General features: G+C 41.3%; 1 protein-coding gene across 6 annotated transcripts in view; it reads left to right on the top strand.

Moving 5' to 3' along the window:
- Positions 1 to 6229: 6229 nt before the first annotated feature.
- The window catches only part of MYOF (myoferlin), a 151311-nt gene continuing 144778 nt past the window's right edge, over positions 6230 to 12762 (top strand). For 4 of the 6 annotated variants that reach the window (XR_006701606.1, XM_045438241.1, XM_045438239.1 and 1 more), the window contains exon 1: positions 6230 to 6470. Coding sequence is in view for 5 of the 6 variants with exons in the window: in XM_045438241.1 (XP_045294197.1) it covers positions 6383 to 6470 (88 nt within the window). In the remaining variant the exon portion in view is untranslated. The remainder of the gene's footprint in view (positions 6471 to 12762) is intronic. The other 2 variants (XM_045438238.1, XM_045438242.1) reach the window with 2 other exon arrangements.

Here is a 12762-nt window from a genome sequence, read left to right as displayed (position 1 = left end):
ATGTACACGATAAATGTTCTTTAAATGCAGGAAGAAAAGGACCAAGTAAACTCTTGCCTCCTTTCAATCCAATTTCCCTTCAGTAGGGATTTTTTTGGAATAAGTAGATGTAATCATGTCACACATTCCCCAACACACTTAAAACATTTTACTGACCCACCTTTGTTCTTGGCACAAAAAAGCAAATCCCTCTTTGTTCTCTCAGGCTTAGCAGGGCCAAGCCTGGTCTCAAACCAGCCACACTTGACACCTTCCATTCCTTGACCAGGCAGGTTTCTTCCTGCCTCAGGGCTTTTTCCCAGGAAGCTCCCACATCTGTGATGCTGCCACTATTATCTTTTCCTACTTCCCTTTCAGATCTCAGCTTAATCCTCACTGCCTTAGGAAAGGCTTTCCTGCCTCTGAGAAGGAGATTTTCCTTCTTTACCAGCTACTTCTTCAAAACATTCGCTGTAGTTATAATCGCACATTTATTTGTTAATGATTCTTTGGTGTCCTTTTTCCTCACTAGACTGCAAACTCCTTGAGGAATTTGTCTGATTTTGCTCACCATCATATCCTCAGCATCTACCATCACTGTGCTTGAACAAATTAGGAAGCTAATAACTATTTGCTCAATGAATGAATGAATGAGTAAATGAATGAATGAACTGACCTGGGTGTTCTCTGCCCTAGATTACCGTGGAGAAATAGACAAATTCTTTACTCTCCTCCTTTCTGTTCTCAATATTCCTTAACAGGCACAAAAAAGCATCATTTTAGAGCCCGGCACTTTTCTGGGTCAACCCACTGCTCTTTCCTGGGTTAGATAAGAGTTCATAGTCAGCCATGAAGGGCTGCGTTCTAAATCTGTAAATAAGGAGACACCCTTAGTATTTAGCTGAGATCAAAGCAGCCCTATCAGTAAGTAACACGTTTGAAAGCCATTTCCGGGGCAGGTTGGCAGATTTTCTCTGCTGACTAATCTCACTTGGGAGAATTCTTACCAGCCAGTGATCCTCCTGACATGGTTTTCAGTTCTGTTCTGTTTTCAGTTCTGTTTGATGAGAGCAGCTCCTTGAGCACTGACAGCTCTGCCTGTTTTAGCTCCTTTTAAATTAATTTTCAGTCTGTGGGGTTATTAAAATGTTTCACTTGTATCCAGAGAACTGGCATGTAATTTAATCATTTTGCTTCCCTGCAGAAAAATGCATCTTTAGTAAGTCCCCACTTACTCCATGTAAGAGCATGGAGTCTAGAGGATAACTGCATGTGTTCACATCCCGGCTCCGCTTGCCGGGAGAACTTAGGCACTACTTAACCAAACTGGGCCTCAGTTTCCTCATCTGTAAAATGGGGATGATAAAGTGGTAATTACCTCATAAGATAGAGCAGCGGATGGATTAAATGAGACAAAATAAAAGGCCGAGGACAGCGTCTGGCACAGAGTGAGCACTCATTAGATGTAAGTTATTATTAACAGAGCAGACAAGTGTCTCTGAGCTGCTGTCTGCCTGCCTGCCTAGGCTCACTGCTTGACTGCTTCACCTCACACGTGATGTTCTGCCAACACCAAATGGCTTGAAGTTTCTAATGCTCACCATGTGTATTTGTTTAATGCTAGTTCAAATCATACATATGTCGATTCAACCATTAATACAGAAGTCCCCGACTTAACAGCTTTACGGTGGTACAAAAGTGATATGCATTCAGTAAACACCATACTTTGAATTTTGATCTTTTCCCGGGCTGGCACAATCCATTACAATCCTCTTTCATGATGCTGGGTAGCAGCAAGCCGCAGCTCCCAGTCAGCCACACCATCACAAGGGCCAGCAACCCATACAAATTACAACCATTCTGCTCCCATGTAACCACACTGTTTTTCACTCTCAGTAGTGTATTCAGTAAATCATACGAAACAGTCAACGTTTTGTGTTAAATGATTTTGCCCAACTACAGGCTTGTGTAAGTGTTCTGAGCACATTTAAGGTGCGCTAGGCTAAGCTATGATGTCTGGTCGGTTAGGCATATTAAATGCATTTACGATATGTAAAGCATTAAATATTGACTTACGATATTTTCAACTTATGATGATGGGTTTATGGGACTGTAACTGCATTGTAAGTTGAGGAAGATCTGTATTCAGTCCAGCTGCCACCTCCTCCAGAAGCCCACCCTGTTTGCCCTGGCCTGCCCTGTTAGATACCTGTCTTCTCTGTCTCCCTCTATCATTACACTCACCCCACTGGACTATAATTACCTTTGAGCTTCTTGCAGAGAGGACACGTGTGTTATTCATCTTTGTAGTTAACGTTGTACTTGGCACCAAGTGGATTTCCAGTAGCTGTTAGCTGAATAAAGGCACATGTGCATGAATGAAGCATCCTTACAGAAGAATGATTGGGAGGCACTTGTCTATCAAACATTTTGATGAAGAATTGTTATTTCCAAAAAAGTGAGCACAAGGCTTAAAATGATTCCACTTTTCCCCGTTCTGTTTTTTTTTTTTTAGGTTTATTTTAGAATATGTTAATACTGAATTGGAGAAGTTCAGATTCATTCCTATCTTGTATTTAGCTCCTCAATTGCCTTGAATAATGATGATATAATGGTGCCAAATGTTATAAAATATTTTGTCCTCTCCTGCCCTCCATGTAGATTTAGGTCACTGCCAGGTACTTTTTTAAAGAAATAAAATTTAAATATACTATATATTAAGTTATTTAAAAGTATCATTTACTCCTGTGCAAAACCCTATAATTAAACTACAAAAAATAGCATTTTTGTTCTAAAAATCATTTTAGTTATCAGCTGAAATAATTCTTTTTTTATTAAGGTTTTTTTTTTTTTGATGTTTATTCATTTTTGAGAGAGAGAGACAGAGAGACAGAGCATGAGCAAGGGAGGGGAAGAGAGAGAGGGAGACACAGGCTCCAGGCTCTGAGCTGTCAGCACAGAGCCCAATGCAGGGCTCAAACCCACGAACTCCAAGATCATGACCTGAGCTGAAGTCAGACACCCAACAGATTGAGCCAGGCAGGCACCCCTGAAATTAAAAAAAAAAAACCTTCTTTAAAAAAATTTTTTTTTCAACGTCTTATTTTATTTTTGGGACAGAGAGAGACAGAGCATGAACGGGGGAGGGGCAGAGAGAGAGGGAGACACAGAATCGGAAACAGGCTCCAGGCTCTGAGCCATCAGCCCAGAGCCCGACGCGGGGCTCGAACTCACGGACCACAAGATCGTGACCTGGCTGAAGTCGGACGCTTAACCAACTGCGCCACCCAGGCGCCCCGAAAGAAAACTTCTTAAAGAAGTATTTCAGCAAAGAGATCTTAACAATGGACCCTCTGTGCGTGCCAGTTTGAAAACTGTTGTTAGATAATACCTAACGTTCTGCAAAACTGGAATTGGAATAAGATATTATGAATCTTCGTTTCTCTTCCACTAACCCCTCTTTACTACCCCTTACTTTGCTCCTTACATCTAGAGTTTTTGCGAAGACTTCCTCTTTTCTATTTCTTTTTCTCTGGTGAAAGCAGTAAATGATAGACATATGAGAGCTGGCATGTAGTCCCCACTATGGTTGGGGAGCTCCATCAGGTCAGAAATTCGGCTTATTCTCCACTGAAGCCCCAGCCCAAACCCCCCAGAAACATAGAAACAGACCCACACATCTACATATGACCTAGATTTGGGGAAAGGGCAAATTCTTCCATAAATTGTAATAAAGCATTTGAATATCCATATTTGAAAAGATGAAACGTGACCTCTAACATAGTCAATTACAAGTCGAATATAATCAACTACATAGGGGAATGCATGCACTCTTTGATACAATTCCACTCATAGGTTAGATCCTAAATATGCTCATGCACATTTGTAGCAGGAAACAGGCACAAGGATGTTCACAATAGCCCTGTTTGTAATAGCCTCAAACTCTGAATACTCCAATGTCCATCAAAAGTAGAGTGGATTAATAAAATGTGGTACGCTCACACAGTGAAATGTTAGATAGCAAAGAGCAAACAAAGTAGTTACATGGATGAACCTCAAAATGTAACGTTGAAAAAAATAAGCCAAACACAATTCATACTATATAATTCCTTTTATACAAAGGTCATAATACAGCCAAGAATTCATTCTGTATGAATATATGTATGTGTGTATTACATGTATAGGTATAAATATACATGTATACAAAATTCATAATGTATAAAGCAATTCATATTATAATATAAAGGTCATAATCAAGCAAACTATTTTGGGGGTAAACACTACGAAGAACAGAAATTGTTACCATAAAAATCAAGATAGTGGTTACCTCTGGGGGGAAGGGAAGAAGGTAGATGTGACATATGGGTTATAACAAGGGGCTGCTGGAGTGTTGGCAATGTTCTCTATCTTCCCTGGATGCTCATTTGTTAAACTGTCACATTTATGTTCTATGAATTTTTTCAAAAATATATTTCACAATGAAAAGGAGATATAAAAACGAGCCAAGCAAAATAAACACAATTTTGTTTATATTCCACCAAAATGTAGTCTATTTAGTCTGTGTGTCTAAATATATTGAGTCTAATATGGTCCCTTTCGTCAATAATGTATATAGCGTTGGCTTCATTGGTTGTTTGTATAAGCCATTGAGAAACTCACAGAGATAGAATTCCTATAGATAAACCATGTTCTTTCAATGCACTTGAGCATTTGCTTACAAATGGTCTTGTTGGTTGTATGTTCAAAAACAGAAAGAAACCCTGTGTTTCTTCACCCTAAGTTCTTAGCCTTTTCTTCTGAAACACAGTGATTTAAAGCCAATTTACTTTATGGGACATGCTATGAAATCATGTTCAAGCATGAACTTCTGGTTCTGTACGTGTGTGACTTAGTGCATGCTCTGTGCCAGGACCCCACACTAAGACCTTTATCTTATGACAACTTTACCTTAGATCACCGCAGAAAAGAGGGGGTTAGAACCTTGTAAGGTGATATAACTCAAAGTGAAGCAGGGACCCATACTCAGGTCTGGCTGGCTACTAACCCCAGGCATCTTCTAGGATTGTAGTCATCAGGTTACACCACCCAACACACCCTCAGGGACACAAAGAGTTTTATTTGACCAAACTGTAGTCAGGCTCCTCTGAACCTTCCCATGGGCCTATCTGTGCACTTCCTTGTAAAAGTCACTTTAACCAGAACCCCCCACCTTCCGTATCTGATCACTCTTGACATCTGATGGGGTTTCTCATTCTCTCCCATCACCCAGCTGATATCTGGCCATCCTGACCTACCTTCAGCAAGAATCCTGTTAGGTCTGTTTAACCAGAACCCCCTTTCTGACATTTCTTCCTAGTAACTTTCCATCCTGGCCCCCCACCCTGACTATGAATTCCCACTTGCCCCTGATGTACTTCAAGTTGAGCCCAATCTCTCCCCTCCACTGCAAAATTCCATTGCAGTGGTCCCTATACCTATTGCAAAGGTCCCCTTCTCTTGAATAAAGCCATATCATGCTTTAACAAGTGTCACTGATTTTTTTTTTTTCTTTAGCAAAGGAATGGAAGACATTGCTAGGGATTAGCTGCGAAAGAGGGGAGAGTCACTTCTCCGTTTCCATTGAAGACTATTAGCAGCTTTGGATGGGCGAGGAAAACTTAAGTGCCCAGCTTTTTTTTTTTTTTTAAAGAAATCCTAAGCCAAATCCTTTTGTAAAGGAAAAGATCAGCTTCTACTACACCAATTTTGCAAACCCTCCGGATTGGGTTTGCTTGGAACAAACTCAGTTATTCCTCTGCATTCCAATAGGGGGCATCCTTTAACTGATTTTTTTTTTTTTTTTTTTTTTCCCAAACCTTCCTCTAAGTGATTACTGAGTGGGTGTGTTCAGCAGCATGAGAGAGAAAACAGCAAAAGTAAAATTCCAAAAAAAAAAAAAAAAAAAAAAAAAAAAAGACTAAGCAAAGTTTTAAAACTCCACGAAGCGCAAAAAAGAATGAACGGGGTGGTGTGGAACACCAATTAATTCGGCTTTTGCCGAATTAAAAGTCAGCGGCGTCTTGGCGGTCTCCTGACCTGGCTGCATTTATTAGCTCCAACCACTTCGGTTTCATTTGTTGCACATAATTATTTTTAGTTGAGGTTTCGCCCTTTTCACTTCCACATTTCCCGAATTCATAAGCGGGTGCCTGCAGCACTGCGGGGGCCCCGGGAGTTTGGGTATCAGTTTACACGTAGCCTTCAGTACACAATCCGTCAGAGATCCACCCAGTCGCCTCCCCCTACCCCACCCCTGCGCTCTGGACTGGAGAAATCTTACCTTCTCCCCCCGCGGCGCGCAGCCCCAGCGCACACTCCGCGTCAACTCGGCTGGCTGGCACTTGCCTTCTGCCCACGAAGAGCCATGCTTCGCGTGATTGTGGAGTCTGCCAGCAATATCCCTAAAACGAAATTTGGGAAACCGGATCCTATTGTTTCTGTTATTTTTAAGGGTAAGGAAGAGTTTTCTTTTTCTCAGGTCCTGCTTTGGAAAGTTAGTTTCGTGGGTCACAGTCTTTAACAGGCTGCGTTTAGTCCACGGATACAGCAAAACCTCTCTGGCTTTAAGCTGGATTGCTACCTGTGCAGGTGAGCGGAGAGGAGCGATTTCTGTGGAAGGCATTTCATTTTCTCCAGGGTTTTGCGACTCATTGAATGACCGGATGTTTTAATTCTAATAATGTGATTTCTGTAAGCCCTTGTAGGGAAATATGTACTTGTTAATCCCCAAGTTTTAAGTCTTAAAAAGGGCTGTGTTGGTTCAGAGTAAGTTTGAGCAGTCTTGTGTGCATTTTTATTGTCTGTTTTCAAGAAGTGGGTGACCGAGGAAAAAGTTCAGTTGAGTTGTTCTGGGTACTGTTACTGCCTAACACAGCCCATTTGCCGCTACTTTGTCACCGGCTTTTGGGAGGTGGAGCGAAGTTATTATTTTGGATTAGGTTGCCTTCATGTTGTTTTGTGCCATTTTGTCTTCGTCTCTCCAAACTTGGAGAATGTGGGTTCCATAGCTTTTAAGTTGCTCATAGAGGAAATAGCTCTGAACAAAGCAAGTCTGAAGTTTGGGCATCTACTTCGGTCCTGCTGAATAACCTTGAGCAAGTGACCTCCTTTCTCTGGATGTCAGTTCTCTTTTCTGTAAAACAGTGAGAAGGGTTTAGATTAGATCATCTTTAAAAGCCCTACTGTAATTCCAAAAGGTTATTTTTTTTATGACGTTGAATTACAGTGGAAGGGGACAGGAGTGGCTAGTGTGAGAGTTTTCTCCCGGGCATTGTAAGTGATTCCAGTTTGGGCCCTGGTGATGTGTCTAAATCTGAGTTTAGGAGCTTTATCATTTTCTGTTTATCTAAGGTCACTGGCAAGGTATCCAATTCACTTCTTGGCAGGAGGGATGAGAGACAGAGGGGAGAACAGAGAGAAGGGGAGGCTTGATGGGCACAGGGTTCCTGACCACGCCTCTGACCACACCTCGAACATTTCTTTCTTCCTCCAGGAACCAACTACTTCTCCCTTCCAGTTTCTGATTTATCTATGCCTCTCTCTTTTCATTTGTCTATTTTATCTATTTCTCTTCTCAAACCTTTCTCCATTAGAATGAGCAAGAAAATGAAATGAAACCCAAAGCGGTCAATGGTTGTTTAGTTTATAAAAAAAAAAAAAAAAAGATTCAGAGGGCAAAAGTCCAATTCTTTTTTTATTTTATTTTTTTTTATTTTCTTAATGTTTATTTATTTTTGAGAGAGAGAGAGAGAAAGAGACAAAGTGAGAGCAGGGGAGGGGCAGAGAGAGAGGGAGACACAGATCTGAAGCAGGCTCCAGGCTCTGAGCTGTCAACACAGAGCCCGATGCGGGGCTCAAACTCATGAGCCATGAAATCATGACCTGAGCCAGAGTCAGATGTTCAACCGACTGAGCCATCCAGGTGCCCCAAAAGTTCAATTCTTAAAAGACAACCTGGTTTGAGAATCTGTTTAGTAAATATCATGTACTCATGTTACAACCATGTTCTCTTACATGTATTAGTTGATGTTAAGTCTTTTTTCTTTGAAGTAATTGCATAACAGGATGTAACATGAAAAGTTTATACCTTCACCATTGACATGTAAAGACACATAAAAATATATTGGGTTCAACCTGGTGATGTCATTATTTGAGGCAAGTCATATAGATTATAGAGAAATTGGAGTTTAATACTGTATTGAAATCTGACTTGTACTTTGTCTGGAAAGTGTGTGCATTGGTCCAAACTTTTAAATGACTAAAAATATGCCTGAAACTATCAGCATATGCACCCAGTTGAAAGTGGAAAACTTCAGTTAAATTGGGCAAATGTAGTCTCTCCAATTATATTTATTAGATCATTTAACTTGAGTCTCTTTTCCAGTTTCCTTTGGTTGTGCAAATTAAGTGGGAAAGTCAGTCAATCGTTCATCTGACCAGCAACCTAGCAGCAGAAACTCTGATCTCAGAGTAGGAACTCCCGGACTGTGGCTGATATTTCCAGAATGACCCAGATTTAACCACCCGGGCCTCACCTTTCTCAGCTGTGGAATGGTGGGAACTGATCTCCTGGAGGTTCCTTCTGGCTGTAAAATCCTATTATTTTATAGTTCCATGTATTAAATACCTGTGCTCAGCAAGATGTGGAAGGCAGAGACTTAGGTACTGGAGCATATATGGTAACAGATTGAGAACACTGGGATGGCAAGCCCTTCCCAGGTGTGCGTCCCACTTTTGAGCACTGTAAGTGCTGACAGGACTAAGGATGCTTATTACAATGAGATGTCCTTCAGAGGGAACAGAGCCAGAGGCGCTTCACGATGTGGTGTGGAGGGGTAGAGCGTGGAGAGTGCGATGTAAAAGGCCCTACGAGAAGATCAGAGAAAGCCCCTGTGCTTATTCAAACGTGTAAAATTCTGACTATCGAGTACATCACATAGTAAGGTCAGGGCAAAAGGCAACTCTCCTCAAATTTCAAGATGGTAGGAAGAATGTCCAAGTGACGGGTGTTAGCGGCGATGAGTGTAGAGACGCTGAGGACCTGTGAGACTAGTTACACTCCAGCAGGGAATGTGGTGCACTGACAACCAACTGGTTTAGAGTTGACCTCAGTCCGTGGTGTTCACTCCTCTTCTGAGGTTGACTACCGAACTTCTTAGGACCTGGTATGAACCAGGAGGATTTGGAAGTTACTGGAATCCCCGTTGAGATGTCATTGATAGTTTCCAGTTCAGGAGTAGATTATGAAAACCACAGAGGTTATTTGATTTTTCACATCCTTGGGGTACACCAGCTTCTGTAAACTAGCTCTGAATCTTAAGGCCAGAGCACCTGCAAGCCAAAAGTGGCCATTCTCTCTTGAGTTCTATGCCAAGAGCCAAGCTATAAAGCTAAATATGGCTGAGATTAGATTAGACAGATGCTTGTGGCTTCTCTCAACTCCAAGACTTCGTGATTCTCCCAAACATAACAGGTTTGAAAAACTTTTTTTTAATGATATTTAAAACATTTTAAAATAACGCAACGTAAAAACACAACAAACAATCCAGAAGGGATTGTACAACTCAAAAGTAAAAATTCTCGCCACGTTCTTCCTATTCTTTCTCTCCCTCCACTCTTACTATCTAGGAATAACTACTTAGAACAGTTTGATTTGAAATCTTCTTGACTTTCTGCTTTAGATATGTAACCTGTTCCAACATCTCCCTGTTAGCAGTGCTCTTACTGCAATGGATGTTCTTAACAGTGCACATCTTTGTGAATGTGTGCATTACTGAAGGACAAGATTCTCTTTTTGGTAGTTGTTGCCTTTTGGGTTATGGGTTTGGGTTGCATTTTTTCTTTTATCTTTTTAAATATTTATTTATTTTTCAGGACGGGGGGAGGGACAGACTTAACCAACTGAGTCATCCAGGCACCCCTTTCCTTTTTATTTTTACAGATGTTTTTGCAGATTATTGCCATGGATTTCCATTTGCCTTGTGTCTCATCTCTGCCTTTGGTGTCAAATCTCTCAGCATTAAATTGATTGAGAGGAAAGTTTCTTGCAGTCCTTTATATTGCTGTGCTTTTCCAATGTGGCCACATTGCATTCATATGAAACATCCAACTCTAGGGAGCATGATTGTTGCAACTGTAGCATTTTTCTCATTCCGTCCTTGTGATATTGTCCATTCTGTCAGCTGGAATTTTTTCTTCTGGTCTTGTGTAGATCATTGCCTTGTGAAATGGCTCTGCTATTGTCCAAATGGTCAGCACATAATTGTCCTATTATCACCTATTTTTCCAGGTGCTTGTTGTTTCATTTGTACATGTTTTTGGAGTGAAACCTAGATATTTCTAGGAACTCCTTTCAAAGAGCTTATCGACTTTATAGCCTTTAGGAGACCACTTGACCCTTCTAAGAATCCTTTTCTTTTCTCATTTGAAAAATAGAGTTTTAATGGCTTATTTGAAGGGGAGTAGATCTGCAGAGATCCCCCAAGGCTGTGATTTATGTAACAAAAAATTTTCTATTTTTAGCAAAAAGTATTTTACTATTTGAAAATTTGCAGTTAAATATTAAAAAATAACCTTTTAGATAAGCAGAAAAGGAAAATGAAATTCCATTTAAGAAGGATGAAGCATGGTGGGAAAAAGATCCAATGGTTTTCATTCACTGTCATCTGTGAAGGCGCCTGATGAGCAACCCACAGGTGACTTGGTTTACCCAGATACACCATAGGACGAGTCAGGGCTCAACTGACAATCATGCTGTGCTGGTACCCCCATAGAACCACTGTCCTGCATTTACTAAACACTCGGGAAAGCAGAAGTGTTTAATTTACTGAGTCATTTCCCTCACTTCCGGGAGTACAGAACTTGGAGAGTCACCGCCTAAGGAAAGTGTCCCCACTCTTGTGAATGAAGCATGGGAACTCTCAAAGGTATTCTTCCTAAAGGCACATTTTACAGGGTCCCAGTCATTTATAAAGCCACGAATGCCTTTTAAAAATGAATTAATGTGGTTTGTTTTTCTTCTCCTCTTGCACAACGTATCTTACTTACATGTGTGCCCTCAAGGCATGCCCAAAGTTGCTGGTATTTATCAGGTTTGGGTTTACTGGTGAGTTTCCCCATCCCCATGGGATTTGGCCCTGCTGAAGAGGAATGAGATTTTTATATCCTCTGCAACATCTAGCACATCACTGATGCTGAATATGCATTTTAAATGTTGACCATGGAAGCAAGAGCTGGCAGAAGATTTGAGACAGCTTAGTGCAATAAAGTCATTGATTCTTGGTCCTGAAAGGGACCTTCAGAAGCCTCCCCATCTCCCTTCTCTCAGGAAGAATTAAACTTAATATTCTCTTAGGTGCTTTGTGGATGAGGTTTGGCAAAGGGTCACTTCACACATGTCTGAACACTGAGCATAATCAATTCCTAGTACCAGGGGCAAACCGGTGTTGTAGTACTTTTTTATTCAAAGTTTATTTATTTTGAGGAGGGGTGGGGAATAGAGAGAGGCAGAGAGAATCCCAAGCAGGCTCCGCGCTATCAGCTCAAACCTATGAACCATGAGATCGTGACCTGAGCTGAAATCGAGAGTTAGACACTTAACTGACTGAGCCACCCGGGCACCCTGGTATTGTAGTGCTTTTTGCATTCTTGATCTTGCAAGGAAAATGTGAAGTTGTAAGCTTTTATGTTGCAAATTCATACGTGAACTGTGCAGTGGTGTATACCAGATAATGCATGTACCACGACGTGTCAACGATCACCTATCCTCTGTATACTTTCTATTGAACAACTGTTCTGTTGAGTAGGAATGTGCTGTCAGTGTTTCTGAGCACCCAGAAACAACTTCTTGGACATCTGGCACCTTAAGTTTTATCAGCTAACGGAATTAGGCATTAGATTGCAAAGCCTATCGGGCATTAGGGTGCAAGGACTCTGGGCTTTGGAGCCAAGGAGGCCTGAACGAGAATCCAGTCTCCCGCCCCTTACTTCTTGCCCCTGTGTTCAGGGGCAAATGAATTAAAATTTCCGGCTTCACTGCTCTTAATAACCGCCCCCCCCCCCAACCCTGCAGGGTTGTTTGAGGATTAAATGAATATACATGTGATATTGCACATGGGAACCCCTAAATTTCCTTCCCCATTTGATAACATTTACTTTTGTGGAGATCTACAAGCACCAGACAGTATGTGAGGAATAAGTCTAGAAAAATATACATAGCATGGTTAGGCCTCCTAGGCCTAGCAAATCAACTAGTTAGAATACGAGAACGAGATACAAACCAGAATAGACATAGGGAATTACGATGCTAGAGCAGATGGACGAGGAATAAGCTTTGCGGGGAAGTATCACTTGACTCAGTCTTAAAGGGTGATGTAATTTGACAGAAATAATGAAAAGGAAGACATTCTAGGCTTTGGAAGAACACAGAAAGGCCAGGGAGCATGGGCCTGTGTGGTGAGGTTGCCAGAGGGTAATCCGGTGTGGTTAGGGATTGCACTTTGCTTATAAACTAGTGGTGAGACTCTAGGCAGCACTGTGAGATTAGTTCTAGTCAGGGTGACTGAACAGGTTTACTGGTTGAGGCAAATGCTTTGCAGGGCAGAGGGAGCTCATCCCAGGGTTAGAACGAGAAGGAAAGGACTGACATTGCAAGATACTAAGAAAGCAATCCGACTGAATTAAATTAATAAGAAAACTGCCCTGGGCAGGCTAATTCTTCACACTCCTCTCTGAAACAGAACATCA

The sequence above is a fragment of the Leopardus geoffroyi genome, chromosome D2 (genome assembly GCF_018350155.1).
Source record: "Leopardus geoffroyi isolate Oge1 chromosome D2, O.geoffroyi_Oge1_pat1.0, whole genome shotgun sequence".
NCBI classification, from domain to species: domain Eukaryota; kingdom Metazoa; phylum Chordata; class Mammalia; order Carnivora; family Felidae; genus Leopardus; species Leopardus geoffroyi.
The sequence above is the reverse complement of the archived record's forward strand: the minus strand, read 5'-3'. Positions and strand labels throughout refer to the sequence as shown.